At 43.4% G+C, this 18,395-nt stretch overlaps 1 protein-coding gene and 1 long non-coding RNA gene across 7 annotated transcripts in view; one reads left to right on the top strand and one right to left on the bottom strand.

Annotated features, from left to right (window-relative positions):
• The window catches only part of Dnah9 (dynein, axonemal, heavy chain 9), a 319,645-nt gene that overhangs the window by 276,130 nt on the left and 25,120 nt on the right, over positions 1-18,395 (top strand). For all 6 annotated transcript variants that reach the window (XM_013522070.1, XM_005399351.1, XM_013522071.1 and 3 more), the window contains 5 exons: positions 2,615-2,742; positions 6,419-6,646; positions 11,320-11,511; positions 12,632-12,823; positions 14,949-15,119. In XM_013522070.1, the coding sequence (XP_013377524.1) occupies positions 2,615-2,742; positions 6,419-6,646; positions 11,320-11,511; positions 12,632-12,823; positions 14,949-15,119 (911 nt within the window). The remainder of the gene's footprint in view (positions 1-2,614; positions 2,743-6,418; positions 6,647-11,319; positions 11,512-12,631; positions 12,824-14,948; positions 15,120-18,395) is intronic.
• Positions 13,677-14,942, bottom strand: LOC106150186. Its single transcript, XR_001236845.1, has 2 exons — positions 14,421-14,942; positions 13,677-14,168 (listed from the first exon to the last, which is right to left on the bottom strand). It is a non-coding gene; the product is annotated as an uncharacterized LOC106150186 (long non-coding RNA).

The following is an 18,395-nucleotide window of genomic DNA, read 5'->3' as shown; positions in this document are numbered from 1 at the left end:
ACCGGAGAAAAACCAAAAAAAAAAAAAAAAAAAAAAAAGTGGATTAGAGCCAGGTGTGATGGCACATGTCTGTAATTCCAGTCTTCTAGGAGGCTGAGGCAGGAGAATCAAAAGTTTGAGACCAGTCTGGGCAACTTAGTGATTTAATAAGAACTTTTTTGAAAAAAAAACTTTTTTTATGAAAGGACCAGGGATGTAGCTTAGTGCAAAGGTGCTACTTTCAATCCCAAGTACCAAAAGGAAAGAAAAAGAAAGAAAGAAAGAAAGAAAGAAAGAAAGAAAGAAAGAAAGAAAGAAAGAAAGAGAGGGGGAGAGAAAGAAAGAAAAAGAAAGAAGGAAGGAAGGAAAGGAAAGGAAGAAAGAAAGAGAAAGGTTAGATTGGGGCAAGTATAGTTTTTGGAGAGTTGCTTCAGGATTCATGGAGTATTATTTGTTGTGATGAAATAAATTTATTATTTCATGTTCCAGAGAGGAGAGCGAACAGAGAGATGTTTAAGATACAGCAAGCGATGGGATTTAGAGAATAGAGTCACAGTGTCCTCAAAGAGACTGAGAGGAGATAAAGCACACTGTGAAGAGGTTAAGGGGGTCACTGTGATTCCAGGCGACACTTGGAACATCTGGGGAGCTGGAAGGAAAGTCGGAAAGGGAGAGATGAGTCACAGACAGTGGAGGTGAGGGGATGAAGTCTGTAGCATAAAACAACACGAAGGGGAGAGGCTCAGCTGTGACCTAGAAGGTGTCTTGATAACCTCAAAGTTGCAAAAGGAGGGTGTCTGCAGCTGACCTCACACTGGGAGCCTCCCATGTGGCGCAGTCATCTTTGGCTAAGTGCTGAGACAGTGAGAGTCTCACCCATTTTTCCCTTGCTCAGTGTTTCCAAGACCCACTTCTTTCTTCTCAGTCTCACTGTCCTGCCTCAGGCCTAGACTGAGGCAGACTAATCTGCGCTGGCCCTGCAAAGCTAGGCTTTGCCCTCTCCAACTTCAATCTGTGGTTTTCAAACTAATCTTAAGTACTTCTTTCTCCATATCCTTCTCTCACTAATAAAGAAAATAAATGGGCTCTTTTGTGAGTAAAAACGTCACATGCCTTTTAATAATCCCAGCACCTTTTATCCTGGTATTTTCTCTGGAATTAGTTGTTTATCTCCCCAGTTCTAAAGCTGACATCAAATGTATTGCCAGGTAGGATTTATAGAGTTTAATAAAAGTATTTCTTGGGTTCATCTCAGTTGAATCTATAATAACCATTGCTCAATACAAAAAGTCATCATCTTGGTTGTCCTATTCACTTGAAGGAGAATTCATACATTTCCTTTCCTTATTTAAAGAAATATCCAATATTAACAGGGTTTTTTTCAAAACCTTTCTTGCACAAGTATCATTTTATTTCCTCTGAGAATAAATATTTTGAGTACAGATTTTTATTTTTTTAATATCTCATTGACTTCACCTTCATAGAAAAGTTACTTGATGATTTCTTTGGGATATACATTTTCATAATCCTTTTATCTGAAGAATGATGTATAATTTCCCTACACTTTATTGGATTGGGCTAATGGCTAATATGTAAGCAGAATTGGTCTTCTATATTAAGGCCATTTTTTGTGTTAAATTTTCTTTGGGCTTGGAAATCAGCTCATGGGAATTGGCCTTGTTTCACAGGTATGATTATGATATTTTGTTTTTATGGTCATTCCTTTACTTCATCTTTAACATCAGCAAAATTTTTTGAGACACATACAGTAAAATATTCACCTGTACAACTAAGCCCTTTAATTCTGGCATTTTCCTCTCTTAACTCTAATTCATACAAAATAATCCAAAACATTTTCTATATATTGCAAATAATAAGAGAAGTTAATACAGGGTAAAATACAGAAAGCTAGAACTAACTGAATCCTGCCCCTCCCAGCCGCTCCTCCCATTTCCCAGTAATGCTCCAGGAAAGAGACATTCAGAGGACAAAGCAAACCAGAAGGGGCCTGTAATGGTTGATACATTGTGTCAATCTGAGAAGTTTAAAAGTTTAACTAAGCAACTCAGCAGGGAGCCAGGGACTTAACTTTGTAAACATCTTCATTCTATGCAAGAGGAGCCATGAGCGGGTGGAGCTGGAGTGAATGCTACACCAGCTCTGGGAGGCAGATAGCCTGCTTACCATGTAAGGGACAAAAAGAGGCTTCTCTCCCAGCTTTTTTGCTCTTGCTGCCTTTGCTGTGTTGCTCCACCTTAAAGTGTTGCCCTTGTGCCTTGCTACTCTGCCTTGGAGCCAGCTAATTACAGACTAAACCCTCCACAAACTTAATAAGCCTCCACAAGCTAAATAAACCTTTCCTTCCTTAATTTTGGGTGTTCGATATTTTGTCTCAACAACAAAAATAAATAAGTAAATAAATAGCCAAGACAGGGCCAAAACTACATGCATGTTCTTTGACCTTTTCAACATCAGCCCTTTGTAGGTTAGTGGACCTCGAATGGAAGCCACACAGGAGAGGATCAGCATCCCACCGGCTTCGGGGATGACACGGAGCTGCACATTTCCCTATAATCGTTAAACAGTGCAGATCCTTAGACCAGAAATGATCATAACAACTCCATACTCCTTTTAGGAAGAAAACTCGGCTATACCTTCAACAACCGGAACTTTCACAATGTGTCTTTGGGGCAAGGACAGGAGGTTGTGGCTGAAGCTGCGCTGGACCTAGCTGCCAAGAAAGGCCACTGGGTTATTTTGCAGGTAAGCCCCCTCTGCCCTGATCTGGGTTCTCCTTAACCCAGTGCCTACTCAGGCTTCACCTTATAATCCTCTTCCACGCTCACCTTTCACCCAGCCTCTGCTTCCACGGCCTAGCCTCCTTCGGATCTATTTATCTTTTCTCTTCCCAACACCCTTCACTGACACATCCTCTTCCCCCTGCCACCTCCAGTGACTCTTCCTCCCACTCACCGGCTCTGCTGCTCCTTCTAGTGTAAGTGGTTCTCCTTCCAATAAGAAGTGGACTCCACTTTGATGCATGTTGAAGAAGGTGGCATCTAGTTGAAGGCCAGAGCAATGGATCTTTTCAGCTGCAGATTCCTTCCTATAAGCGTTGTGGGCTTTCCTCAGCTATGCTTCTCTCCTGTGTTCTGTGTTTTTGGTTGTATGTATAACTGAAACATGGGAGCCACTCCAACCTCTTCACTGAAAGTCACCAAAGTGTTTGGAAATTTGGAGCACCTACCGTTGGTAATTCCTCCAGACAGTTACAAGAGGGGGAAAAGTCACAAGCCTTTTTTCAAAGCCTGCTCTCTTCATCATCTTTCGTGCAACTCACATGGGGCTACAGCAGAATAAGTGGGTTTCTCCCCTTGTTTCCAACAGCACTCTACAATCACTTCCAGCAGAGCATCATCCATTGCTGTGTTAACATGGTTTGTAATGTGATTTGTCCTTCACTAAATTTCCTTAGGAAAGGGATGTTCCTTATTTACCTGTTTTCATTAAATTCACTACCTTTAACCCAGTAGATGCCCAATGAAAGTCTGTTGCACCTGGCCTGCTGGCACATGCCTGTAATCCTAGCTTACTCAAAGGAGGCCAGGGAGATTGCAAGTTCCAGGTCAGTTTGGGCAATTTAGTAAGACCCTCACTACAGGACAAAGATTCATTTAAAGGGGAGTGGAGGTGTAGCTTAATGGTAGAGCATTTCCCCAGTATGTGTGAGGCCCTGGATTCAATCTCTAGTACTGAAAAAAAAAAAAAAGAAAAGAAAAGAAAAGAAATCCTATTGGCTGAGAGAATCAGTGAAGAAATTGCAGAAAGATTAAATGAAAAACTTAGTCATTCTCATCCCAAACTGGCTTTCATTACCAAAAGCATCACCCATCTCCTGACTACTCATTGCATCACATCTTATTTTGAGTCTTCATCCTTAATTATCTTGTTATTTATTGGGAGCCTAGCAACAAAGGGATCTGTGGTTCCCTGGGACTACTTTTCAGGAAGCAGCGGGAATCCCAGGAGAAAAGATGACAACAGCTGGATTCCCTGCCTCTTCCCCCATGCTGGGAGCTGTGGCCCCACCCCTACTCTGAGCACTGGTGCCTTGGGGAACTGGCCACTCAGCTGGAGAGCAGAGCGTTTCTGGTACTGCGGTGCTGGCTCCTAAGAGACCCCTCAGACAATGAGCAAAGAGTCTCTTCCCCGAGCCCATACGGACCACACAGGAGCCCCACATTTTCTGTTCATGTGGATTCTGAGAGCTCTTAGATTTAGTTCAAATTAACTCGTGACTAGGCATTTCCACGGATAGCTGCTTCTCCTGATGAGCACCACATGATCTGGATCCCCTTTTCCTGCTGAAGGAAACATCTGATCACGCAATAGATACTATCTATCTGTCCAAACTGTAAAGTGCTGACAGATGCCAAGAACCTTTGCTGGTTTGTGATATCACTTAGGACTCCTGGCTGCCTTTTTCTTTTTTTTAAGGAATTCCATGATACAGTATACTGAACTAGACTGTACTGGAATCTTCTGAGACAGTGTTTCCAAGCCTAAAAACCTTAGAGGCTGGAGGGGAAGAAAGGAAAAACATACTTCACACTATGTCCATTTCAAGAAGATTTTCAATGATATCCATAAGTGAATGGCTCCGAGACTCCTGTGGTATAAATGCCCTGTTCAATCCGAGTTTCCCAAATGGCTGTAGTATCTATTACAGTACCTCATGGCACACTTTGGGGAATGCTGTCAGAGGACCCTCATGAGAAAGCTGTTTCTCATACACTGGGTGTGACACCAAGGTTCAGTCCATGCCTGCTCTTCCTAACTTGCTGTAATTGCTGTGGGTGGGTTTCCCAGGTTTTCCTTGGAAAATCCAGACCTATAAACCTAGCAGGACAAATTCAAGTCCTTGAATCCATCCCAGGATTCCATCTCTAGGCAACAGAATCTCTTTCTCCCAGCACAGGACAGCCCTGCCTTCGCCTGCCCTGCCCAAAAGCAGAAGTCAGAACACTTGAAGCAGCTGAATTGCTCACTAGTGACTTGTAGGTGCTGCTAGGTAACAGGATGCCTGCCTTTCTGCATAGCCCACTAAACTGTCTGCTCTGATAGAGTGATTATAAATGAGTTCTTTAACAAATCTTCATTTCAGCCGCCCTACTAACTCTTCCATAGCATTTTACAGTACACAAAGCCTTTTCAAATCCATTGCTTTTAGTTATTTTCAGTAACTGTGAAATAACTATGGCAAGCATTATCGTTATTTCTCTTTCTATGGAAGAGAAAACAGCATTCAGAAACCAAATTACTGTGGTCTTAGTAGTGTGCTGCGTGCTAATCTGTGTGTTCAAGGCTCTGCAAACCTACTTCTTCAGATAATGACTGAGGAGCTTTTATCTATCCATCACAATGAAGCATATTGCAAGGAAGACCAGTGACTATAGTTACCAAAGTGAAAGGTATATTCCTAGCATTATTTTTAATGCTAAGAAATAAATGCAAGACTTGATGGAAAGACAGACAGACAAATAAGAATCATATTTTAGGAGGCTTGGGCTGGAGTAGGGAGCCATCGTGAGTCTTGTGAGCAGCTATGACTCAGTGTATTTGAGGAAGATAAGTCTGGCAACAATTAACAGAATGGTTTGTAGAGAGGGGGAGACAACTCAGGAAAGCTAGCTGGGTGTTTAAATCAGTGTCTTTCAAATTTCAACATGGATCAAATTGCCGCAGGGTCGCATTAAAATGTATTGATAGTACCTCTGTGTGGGACCTACAATCCTGCCATTTCTCACCAAATCTCAGGTGCCGTGCCCACAGCGCTGGTCCATGTGTTCCTTCTGACCCTTGAGGGTTCTATTAACCCAAGCATCAAGTAGTGGGGAAGTGGACGAGGAAGTAACTGTGAGTTAGACTCCCCAAATGTGATCTCAACGCGCATGAATACCACCTAAGTACTGGTCATAAATGCAAATGCTCAGGTTGTGCTCTTAACCTAGGGAATCAGAAGTTCTGGGGTGGGTACCATCTGTGTGTAAGCAAGTCCTCCAGGGGGTCCTTATGCACATTCATGTTTGAGATCACCATGCTAAAAAAAATTTAAGACCATCAAGTGGTCAGTTTCAGTTTGCACAGTAGTAATGGGAGTCTCCATTCCTGAGTATCCAAGCCACTTTCTGTGATGTGGTTTAAGATATTTCTGAAAAGCATTCAGTTCCACAAGGTGAATGCACCTAATACCTCGGGGCACTTAAATATATACACCCAAAATGGTTGAGATTGTACATTTTATCTTATGTCTATCTTACTACATTTTTTAAAATTATGTGAAGCGAAGACAGATCCCCCCCGCAGCTGCTTTCAGATAATTGCTTACCTCTAACAGAGCTAAATATATTCCGCATGGGGGTTGCTTCCTTCCCACCAGAACATCCACCTGGTAGCCAAGTGGCTCAGCACCCTGGAGAAGAAGCTGGAGGAGCACAGTGAGAACAGCCACCCAGAGTTCAGGGTCTTCATCAGTGCCGAGCCTGCACCCTCCCCAGAAGGCCACATCATCCCTCAGGGAATCCTGGAGAACTCCATTAAAATCACCAGTGAGCCCCCCACGGGTATGCACGCCAACCTGCACAAAGCCCTGGACAATTTCGCTCAGGTACTGCCTAGGGGGGGAAGCGAAGAGGGCCCTTGCACCTCACAGAGCTGTTTCAAACCAGGACCTGGGTGTGGGGTGGGATGCCAGGTGGGCTACACATCAGTGCTGATAGAGGTGAAATATGCTCCCTGTGCAGTTAACTTCTCCCCAGTGCGCTCTCAGTATAGTCCCCAGTTGCTAGATGCAGCTATAGGAATCAAGTATAGGGACTTTCTTTGGCGAGAGATGTCAAGGGACTTTCTGTAAGTTCACTGTTAACCAATATTCCAAGATGGAGAGGGGCATAGGGCTATAGGACTAATTGATACTACTTACCCAGTCACATATTTATTGGCCAAGCAGCCTATCTCTAAGCACAGGGATGATGCTTTTTTCCCGATGGTTACTCACCGTCTACATGAACCTTGAGTATGGAGGGTTCACATTATCCAGGTGTCGGATCCTGGGGACTTGGAATGTGCACAAAGTCTCTGTCGCAACTTTAAAGCAGATGGAGAACGTGTGGCAGTCAGAGTCTCTAAACATTTTACTGACTGCATGATAGCGTCATAGCACAGGAGTCGCAAAGTCCAACTCGGAGTGGGAAGCATGCACAGATTCTAGAAGCAGCACATGCGCAGTGTCCTCTTTTTTCACCACCTTTTCCAACCTAACTCTAAAATCCAATCATCATCTAGAACAGGGAGTGGGGGAATATCACCAGGAGATTCAGGATGTTTTAGCTAAAAGTTTTTGTTAAGAAACATCCTGTCCTTTGTATCACGGGGGAAAGGTAGGGTGCTCCCCTGTCCAGGGGCATCTTCTTTTCTTTCTTTTTTCTGTTTTCCCAAACCTTGATGAACTTCTTAGGTACTCTGAACCAGAGCACAGAAGTCAAAACTTCTAAATTCTCTGGCTTTTATATTCTATGTAGAGGGAACCAATACACTTAAGCTTTACATTTACAGCCTTCCTTACAGGAGGATTGAGCAGAGAGAGTTCTGTCCTAAAAGGCACTGGGAGGTGATTTCGTATTCCCGTAATCCCAGGTATGCAGGAGGCTGAAGCAGGAACATCACAAGTTCTAGACCAGCCTGGGCAACTTAGCAAGACCCTGTTTCAAAATAAATTTTTGAAAAAGATGGGCATGTCACTATTAATAGGGTCGATAGGAAACTGCAACAACCCGATGCAGGCAAGACGCAAAGTGCGTCAGAACCTTCAGCAATGAAGGTATGGGTCACGTAGGCAGGAAAAGAACAAAGATTTCTGAAGTACATGCTGAAGGCCAAGGGGGAACAGAATGCAAGGTACTTATAAATACTGCCTATGACTTTAGGGTCATTTACAGACATGAGGACTGTAATTATAATTGTTCTCTCTTACTATGTTAATATGCACATACACAGATATACTAAGCAGGGATGTGTTAATATGCACATACACAGATATACTAAGCAGGGATGTTTATTTTTATCTGCTGTGACACAATGGTGATAGAATTAATATTGTTTCTTAAGTATTGTTTTTCCTAGATTCTAAAGTTTAAGTTATTAAAACGTTAGAATAAAAATCTCCAAAATAAAAATTTTGCCTCTATCCTGGGGAAGGAATTGGTATGCTTCCATTTGTATGCAGGATACTTATATCATGTTCGGTATAATTATGAACTTTCTATTGTATCCGGCAACTAAGTATTGTTTATGGAATCATGGCTGGTTTTAAAGTAGATAAGGGGTGTTTGTGATGCTTAGTTATAATGTGAAGTTGAATAAAACTACCCAGCTGATTAGTTAAAAAAAAAATATGGGCATGTAACTCAGTGGTAAAGCACACCTGGGTTTGATACCCAGCACCATAAAAATAACCAACCAAACAAATAAAGCATTGTATTGCACAACAATTTAAGTGCGTATAGTATCACTGACATGTACACTTAAAACTGATGACAATGGGAAATATTATATCGTGTATTTCAACACATTTTTTTAAAAATTGAAAGGGGGATAAAAAGCATTAGGATGCAGCTAGGGAGCTCCACAGAAGACACGCATGGCAAACCAACATTCTCAGTTGCCCTCCACTGAGGGCCGTAGGCAGAGGCAGGAGTGGGTAGCAGATGCTTCACACATTATACCTCCTGTTAGCATCTTGGCATAGGATTATCATCCACAGCCACACCTGGCTTCATTGTCTCAGCGTCGCCAGGGGCTGAAGTCTTGAGCTCTTTTCCCCGCAAATCTTGATCAGTGGGCAACTGGGAAACATATCTCAAGAGATGCGGTCTCTTTCCAGTTATTCCATCCCTACCATCGATGGGTTCACTCACCATTTATGGCCACCCTCACTAACTTGCTTTGAAAAAGAGAGATCAATTCATGAAGATACTCATTGTGTGCAAGAGTTTTTAATAGCTTATGTTTGCAAGACCTAATAATTACATTCTTCTCAGGGAATTGCTACGTATACATATCACATCGTAAGCATTTTTACTTCCCCTTCCCCTCCTCACCGGCCTATCCTCAGCCTCCCTTCTCCCCTCCGTGCAGTCTACATGTCTGCGCCCTGTTCCTACAGAGCTCTCATTGCCGCATTCTGATTTCGGGAGTTCCCCAGAACAGAGGCCTGCACAGCACTCACCCTGATCCTTCAGCAGCGTTTTTAACCACTTAAAGGATAAACTGCAGAACGGATCTCTTTTTAAGTCCTCCTTCCATGAAAGCTGTGCTGTTTGGGGATGATTATTTTATTCTGACTTTTATGTGAGTATGTCACTGTCATCCAGTGTTGGCATTTTGGTGTAAAATTTCTTGTCTTTGTGCTTAAAGGCATTTTTCAGCAGGATCCAGTTTTGTGGAATGTGTAGGAAGTAACAAATGAAGCATCCTACTTGCCTGTAGAGAAAAGCGCTATCCAGGAAGCAGTTATTAAATTCTTGGCTGCATAAGACAATGGCCTTGTCCTCTGCTCTTTCATACCCGACCCTTTGCGGCAAGTGTGATACCCAATAAAGGCACTGCAGGGACCCCACGTGGAAGAGAGAGACAGAGACGATGCCCTAGATTTCTGTGGAAACACCAGCCTTGCCAGAAGCTCACTCTGTCCCATCTCCTTGGGTGTTGCTGCCCATGCAAGCAGTCAGAGGCCGATTCCTAGAACAAATGCCACAAGTGGACCCAGTCCAATTCGTGGGAGCTCGAACAGTGCTTCTCCTGGGCTGCAACTGCCGCATCTGACTTCATCCTGGACAGAAGGTCTCAGCCAGGGGGAATTATTTTTCTTTCCAAAGAATCCAGGAGCTCCCATCCTATGATCCCTTTAAAATGTAGGCTGTCATCCTCTGTACCATCGACACCGTCGCCCTTAACATCTGCCACGCACCAGATTTTAAGCTTCCCTTTTCTTCTATCTGTCCCTTCTTTGATCCCTTCTTAAGGAGCCGCATCTTCCTCGTGCCTCAAGCTCTGTAACTAGCAACTGCCCTGTGCTCTTGCTTCCTCAGCCCCATGTCGTGTCACCCCTGCCCTGGTTGTGGGGAGCAGTGGGGATGGCACACACTCCTCTGTCTCCTGGGGCTCTGTTTCTCATTCCCTGCCTCATTTCAGCAGTTCCTCCAACAGATGAACCGGAGACTCTTTGGTCACGTGGACAATAATGACGCCACCGAGGTTCTGTATATGGAGGAAAAGTTTTGAGATAGGGCTGTGGGAGTCCCTACCCACACCCCAAGCACAGGGACATAGATAGAACTCTACATTCCTGTGACCCACTGCCCTTTGTGTTAGCTATACAGAAACTAAATAGTACATCCACATCTACAAACTCGACCCATAAACCAAACCCATTATAACCTCAATCTAGACCTAAAAATGTTAAAGACATTATGTTATAATGATACATGCATATCTATATTTATAGCAGCACAAATCATAATAGCTAAATTTTTGAAGCAACCTATATATCCATCCACAAATGAGTGGATAAAGAACATGTAGCATTTGTACACACTGGAGTAGTGCTCTGCCATAAAAAGGATAAACATGAGTCATTCATGAGAAACTGGGTGTGCATTGAGACAATAATATTCAGAGAAATAAATCAAATATTACACTTAAATATTGCATCATTTCTCTTATATAAGAAACCCAGGCATGGTGGTGCATGCCTATAATCCCAGCACTCCGGAGGCTGAGGCAGGAGGATCGTAGCAAGTTCGAGACCAGCCTGGGCTACAAAGTGAGCTCAAGCCCAGCCTCAACTGCATAGTGAGGCCCTGTCTCAAAAAGACAAAAAGAAAAAAAAAAAAAAAGAAACCCAAAATATAAATATCAAACAAAATAAAAGGTAATAGAAAACAGGGAGATCAATCTTTTGAATAAGCAAAGAGGAATGGAGAGAAAGAGATTGAAAAGGAAATAAGATGTGTTATGTAGATGGACCAGCTCTTTATGATGACTGTGTTATGTGCTGCAAACATGTACTATTAAAAATCAATGAATAATTTTTTAAAATCTTAACTGAAATGTCCTCCCTCACCCCACCTAGCCTTGGTGCAATCTTCAGTCTCACTGCAGTTCAAAGGCTGACTGGGATAGACAGTGACTTTATCGAGCATGAACTCCAGTTGTAACCCCAGCCAGTTGCCCTGGACAAGGGAAACTCCGCCAGCACTTCATGTGATGCTTCTTTTTCAGGACACTCTGGAGATGTGTTCCAAAGAGACGGAGTTTAAGAGCATCCTCTTCGCTCTTTGTTACTTTCACGCAGTCGTGGCAGAAAGACGAAAGTTTGGGCCCCAGGGATGGAATCGATCCTACCCCTTTAACACTGGGGACCTCACCATCTCTGTGAATGTGCTCTACAACTTCCTGGAGGCCAACACAAAGGTAAAAAAAAGGGGTGCAGGCCTGCTTTCAGGATGATGAGGCATTCCATACGGTGGCGGGGATGGGGCGGAGAAGTCTACATCCTACAGAAGTGGAATGTGGAGGATCCTGCCATGCCCAGGACCACCTGAGGCTGAGAAGTCTGCAGTGAAGTCACAGCCAGGGAAGCTCACTGGGAGTGAGTCAGTCCCATGAGAATTTGCCCCAGGGTCCCCAGAGCACCTATATGTACTCTCAGCATGGCAGGCAGGCTGCAGATTGGCAGGAAGAGATCCCACATTCACCTTATGTAAATTCCAGATTGTACTGGCCACAGGTACAGAACCTCTCATGGGACTCACAGTGTGTGTTGCTTGGGGTATGGTTTTCCCAAAGTTGAAAAAATAATTCTTGCTATACCCACGCCTCTTCTCTTTTGCAACTCCACTTCAGAGAAAAGTGGTGCCAGCCATCAGTTCTCTTCCACCTAAAAGACTGTTCACATCATCGAGGGGCTTGTAGTTCTTGGGCCAAATACAGCCTCAGCAGGGCACCACCTCTTCCTGGAGGGGAGAAACAATCAGACCTAGAGGCCCTGAGAAATCCTTTTTTCTCTAGCCCTGGGGTTCTGGGGATCCACTCCCCATCACACCATTCCTTCGATTCATTTGTTAATTTGACCCAAAAGGCTTCCCGCCCCTAAATCTCAACGCAGTGTGCTGGTGAGCTGTAGCTCATCCACTCTGAACTTTCAAACTGGGCAATTAATTAGCCTCATCATTAGTAGCAAAAAATCAGAAAAGTACTCTGGTCCTAACTTTCCTCCGTTTGACACTTGTCTATTTAAAGAGCTTCTAGAACAAGCCAGCCTTCACTGTCACAGTTAGTGGCCATGAAAGGGGGGAGATAGTTGTGTGAGGGTTCTGGCACCTTTTCTCTCCTCGCCATGTGCTATAATTCTTCAGGTATTTAATGAGCTCCCAAAACATGCCCGGTACAGCTGAACATTGGTGATATAAAGATAAGACACTGACCTGATCTCAAGAGTCATCCCGGCTTGTGGCTTCTGCTCTGCCTGCACATCAAGTCAGCCCCGCTGCCTGTGTGGAGGTCTTTCTGTACTCTCTCTCCCGTCTCTCAGGTGCCCTATGATGATTTGCGCTACCTGTTTGGTGAGATCATGTACGGAGGCCATATCACAGACGACTGGGACAGGAGGCTCTGCAGAACTTATCTGGAGGAATTTGTTAAACCGGAAATGTTGGAAGGGGAACTGTCCCTGGCCCCAGGGTTCCCACTCCCAGGCAACATGGACTACAATGGTTATCACCAGGTGAGGCTCTGCTCTGTGCGGAGATGAATGGCAGGACATGCCAGCTCCCAGGGGACCTGGGCGTTCCTCCCATCTACCCTGCACACCCAGGGCTACTCATTCTGTAGCCTGTTGCCAGGCTACAGGCAGGGCCCAGGGAAGAACTGTCCAAAGAGCTGAGTTTCTATCAACTTTGACTCTCTGTCCAAGTTTTTCCTATTTGACTTGAAAGATAGAAAATTTGTATCTGCAAGTTAATGATAACACTGAGGCTTTAGAGATCTTCTTATTCTTAATGTTTGAATAACTCTATTTGTTGCCATTTCTACAAATAACACCTGAGCAGTTATTTGATTGTTTTTATTCAGGAAATTGACAAAGACATTATCTGTGGAGAAATTTTCGGTAAAAATTTAACTAACTTTTGGTAAAATTTGCATCAGTGATTGTAGATATCTTCAGAGAGAATGAGCTTGTGGCCAGATCACTCAACCCTCCTGCTCCCTGTTAGTTGCTATGAACAATCACACATGTCCACATACAGAAAAAAAATTATCCTCAGCAGGGTGCAGTAGTGTACATCTACAATCCCAGAAATTCAGGAGGCTGAGGTAGGAGGATCCCTATTTAGAGGCCAGCTGCAGCAATCTAGTGATACTCTGTCTCAAAATAAAAATAAAAAGGACTAGGGTGTAGCTCCGGGGTAGACAGTTTGCCTAGCATGCACAAGGGTCTGGGTTCACTCTATAGTACAAAACAAATCTCATGGAGATTTTTCATATTATATGCTTTCTCATGTACTATTGCTGCAGGTATTTTTAAAGCATTCAGCTTTGCTTATGTAATCTGCTATGAAAAATATACTGAAAGATAGTTTTCCCCAAAAAAATTTTATTGCTGGACTTTTGAACATGCTTAAAAAAATTCCAACTTACCAAAGCTTACATCAAACTTAAGAGAAATAACAGCCGTTGAAATATTAACTATAAGCCTTAAAATTTTTTTATTCATAAAACGTAAAAGGGTTAGTCATAAAAGTTATTTGATCCACAAAATCCATATCTATGAGCAGAAATTTAAAGTCGGGCTCTAAGGAAACTAAGGAATTTTTTCAAAATTACTTTTAAAGGCATTGCCCAGGAAAATAGTGCGAGAGCACCCCCTAGTGTCCACAGCATAATTTGACAAGGTGCGAGGCAAAGTGAAAAGAAGTCAGGAGATCTGATTATCTTATCAACAGTAGTAACAGGGTTTGCACGTATCCAAACGTCCGAGGTAATGTTTCCTTTCTTCACAGCTCTCTTTAATGTTTCAGTTAATACAGTGTTACAGGGTTCCTGCCAAGGGTCTTGACATGTGATGAGTCCTGGAGGAAGTATAAAATTAATAGTCCAAATTTGCTTCCCTTACACTAGATATTAAAAACACCACGAAATCATCAAAATCCTGTGAAGAGCTTAACCTGGGCAATATTTTCTTGCCATTAGAAAAAGAATTATGGAGCACTCAAAGCATTCAGAAAGGGAGGTGACCCTTACAAGCTGGGTAGGATTATTCATGCATGGCGGATTGTGGCCGTTAGAACTGACCAAGGAGATACGTTTTGCGGGGTACTCACTGTTTTAAATTTTTAAATTCAAATGCCTTTCACCAGTGGCATGGACTCTTCAGTTTTCGGCCAGGCTCACCTCGTCCTGCAGCCCAGATCACATATTCATTTGCACGCACAGCCTTGTGCCTGTGTTTAGGTTTGTCATCCCTGATTTGGATAAACAGAAACTGAGAAAGAATTTTAAAGGAGAAGGCTGGCAGCCTAGAAGAGTTTGAGTAAAAATACCAGGGAGTGATTCATATTTTTGATAGGCTGTGAAAAGTCCTGCAAGGATAAGGATCCAGCAGGGATAAGGCCGTCCAAGCTTCCTGAAAAAGAGACAGCTACAGTGAATATGGAAGCTCTGGGAAACTGGTGTAGGCCGACAGACGATGTCAGCAACAGGCTGAGGGTGTGGATGAGCACACATGTTGAGGTCCATCCCTGGGTTGATGAGCAGTGGCCCCCTGGAGACCCCCCACAGAGCAGGAGCTGCTCTAGCAGACAGGGGATGCACCTTGGTTGCTTTTTGTGCGAGCTTGTCTTTGGTTTCAGTACATTGATGCCGAGCTGCCCCCAGAGTCGCCCTACCTCTACGGCCTCCACCCAAATGCCGAGATCGGTTTCCTGACTCAGACCTCGGAAAAGCTCTTCCGCACAGTGCTGGAGCTGCAGCCTCGGGAGAGCCAAGATGCAGATGGAGCTGGCAGCGCACGGGAAGAAAAGGTGCATAGTGGGAGTTGCTTGGGGTGGCTCTGGGGACCCCAGGACTGCAGATGGCCGCTCTTCCGAGTGACGGCATTGCCAGTATTCAGCGTGGGCAACACGCACAAGGCACCGAGCAGCCAGCCTTGAGATGCTGGCCCTTCACCTCCATGCAGCCCTCCCTGCCCAGCCAAAACGCCGACCCTCTCACTAAGCGTTAGAAGTCCCTAGCACTGGGCTTGACTGTGCCAGTTCACCCAAAGTCAGTTTTTATTCAGTTTGTCCGCCAAAGAGAAGAAAGCCCAGGGTTAAACAAAGGTGGTTTGGGAACCTTAAAATTGACTTCGTAATTCTTTGGCATAATAAGCAATGATAGATGCAGAGATACTTTTAAACACCTCCACCTTCCTCCAGCAACTAGGTGTACATTTGGATGAACACATTTCTCTTCATGAAAAGACTTTCTCTGCATGTCAGTGACTTCTAGCCAGTCTCTGAATGCATGATTAAGTGTTTCTAAACATGGGATCCACCGAGGTTTCAGGAGGGTGGAGGGAATTATGGAGTAGAAAGGCAGATTAAGGTGAGGTTGAGTTTGAGGATAATTCAAGGCAGTATGCAAGCTCTGTTCCTGGTCTAAGGATAGCACAGGGCAGAAAAACAATAGGCCACCAAACTGAAACACCTCCATGAAATTCTTCCTAAAACAGGCTAATCAAACTTCCAAAAGGTACACGTCTACCGACCCATATCTCTCTTACCACACTGCCTGGATTCCTTTATTTAGAGATAGTACTATTGGGTTTATGAGGAAACATCTTTGGAAGATTAACAGTTAGGAACCCTGGGTGGTCAGCAAACTTAGAATTTGGACTGATTGTTAAAAGCAAGTTGATTAGTACTAAAGGAGTTGGACTTATGGTTAAAAGCATGGAGTGGTATGGTCAGAGCTGTAACTCTCAATTTTTAATATGCCTAAGACGAGCCAGAGAGCTTGAAACTATGACTCTGAGGATTGGGAGTGTCATTTAAGGTAGGAAAGAAAAAGGAAAGAAGGAAGGAAAGAAGGAAGGAAAGGGGGAGAGAGAGAGGGAGGAAAGAAGGTGAACAGAAGGATAGAAAGAAGGAAAATAAATTCTAACATATGGAGTTAGGACCAAAAATTTGCTAATGATTCAAGTTGCTTTAAATCATACTACTGAGCCTATTCCACTAATTCATAAGGATATAATTTGAAAACAAAAGGAATAAAATAACCCAAACCACCCAGAAATAAAAATATTCATAGCTCTAAAAATGAAGAAGGCTGACACTGTATAAGAAGTAACCTTAGGATTCTTCAGCTAAGGTTCAAAACACCTTCTAACCTTTGTCACGAATCTATCCCTTCTAGCAAAGTCAAGAAATGGGGTGTGTATGTGTGTATCTGTGTGTGTGTGTGTTTCCAAAACTGGTGTGAACTACAATGACTTGCTCTGCATAATATTGTATGGGATGAAGATGTGGGTTATAGGGCGTATGTGTAATTGTGCTGTGTGCTTGTGCTTAGCCATGGAAGTGTCTCTCCTATCACTTCTATAGCATGAGCTTTGTCCTTTCCCATTCTCAAGAGGAGAAGCTAACAGCAAAAGCCCGGAGAGAATGTTTTATCATTAGGTAGTAAAGGACTGTAGATGTTGCACACTCCACATATTTTTGGCTCAAATCTACTCCCAAACCCACATCTCCGCGATGGGCAACTGCGGATGCTGGTATATGGCTAAGCTCCGAGTGCCCAGGAAGGAGAGAGAAAAGGTGGAAGGTAGGGGAGTTAGGCAGGAGACAACTAACAGCCTTCCACAATCTTCACCCAAGCCTGGATTTTCTTTCTAGGGTGCTATGGGTTTCCATAACGACCTGTGTTTGCACTGTGTTGGCCCCTAGAGGCTCTCTTTGGTAGATACATCTACGGCTCATCAGGAAGAGCACCTGGCTACATCTCTCTGCTTGGGCTCCCACAGCAAAACACCAAGAGCAGGTGGCTTAAACAACAGCAATATATCTTCTCATAGATCTAGAGGCTCGAAGGTGTAGTTTGCTTCCACTCCTCTGAGGCCGCTCTTCTTCTCTTGCAAATGGACACCTGCTCACCCTGTCTGCACACGGCCCCTCTCCTGAGCCTCTCTTGTCTCTCGTGTTTGTATCCAACTATCTTCTTTGCCTAGGACACCAGAAAGATTAAACGAGAGTCTATCTTAATGGCCTCATCTTAACATAATCATCACTTCAAAGGCCCAATCTCCAGGTCATGTCACATTCTGAGATACTGGGGTTTAGGACTTCGACATGGGGGCCACAGTTCAGCCCATAGCATGGGGCTCTGGCTGTCACCCCTTGGATTTATGCCTTCCTCTATCTCTTAGTCATGAGAAAACCTCTCTCATTTAAAGTCCTTCAGGCCGGGGATATAGCTCAGCAGCATAGCACCTGCCTGGCAAGCACAAGGTCCTGAGTTCAATTCCCAGTACAAACAAACAAACAAAGTCCTTTAATACTGCATTTATTTAGTGTTGAATGCCTAGCTAGTCATCTGGAGAAAAAGTGGGTTCCCTTGCTCCTTTTACCAAGGTATATTACAGATGGTTCAAATGTTTAAATATAAAACATGGAAACCTAAAAGCGCTGGGGGGCAGCTGGGGTAAGTGCCTTTATAATCTTACAAGGAGGAACCTATATTTAAATTTTAAAACAATAACTCAGAATTTGTAAAGAAAAAGATTGGGAATGTGATAGCTTTAAATCTTTAAAACATCTGCAAAAATCACCATGAACAAAGTCAAAGGCAAGCTAGAAGAACCTATTTGCAAAAAGATAGTGGGCAGTATACAAACTTTGCTAATATACAGAGTTCTTAAGTATAAAAAAAGATGAAAGGGAGAAGAGGGAAGGTGAGCACAAGGGAAATTCACATAATAAATATAATTGGCCAAAAGAATATCACTAATATCACTAATAACTAATAGAAGCCCAATATCAATATCACTAATAACTAAGAGAAGTTAAGTGAAAAAGCCTTTTTAACCTAATGGTAACTATTTTAAAATACTGGTGAGTGCATAAGAAAGTAGGCATACTCATCCTTTTTGGTGGAAATTTAATTTATACAACAATTTCATAATAGGTACCAAAATTTAAAAGGTTCAAATTTTCACTCTAAGAAATCAGCCAACACGAGGCTGTGGAGAAATAGGAACCCTTCTCCACTGCTGGTGGGAATGACTGGTGAAACCACTGTGGAAATCAGTTTGGAGATTCCTC

This window comes from Chinchilla lanigera, unplaced genomic scaffold (assembly GCF_000276665.1).
Source record: "Chinchilla lanigera isolate Chin_1 unplaced genomic scaffold, ChiLan1.0 scaffold00066, whole genome shotgun sequence".
Classification (NCBI taxonomy): domain Eukaryota; kingdom Metazoa; phylum Chordata; class Mammalia; order Rodentia; family Chinchillidae; genus Chinchilla; species Chinchilla lanigera.
The sequence above is the reverse complement of the archived record's forward strand: the minus strand, read 5'-3'. Positions and strand labels throughout refer to the sequence as shown.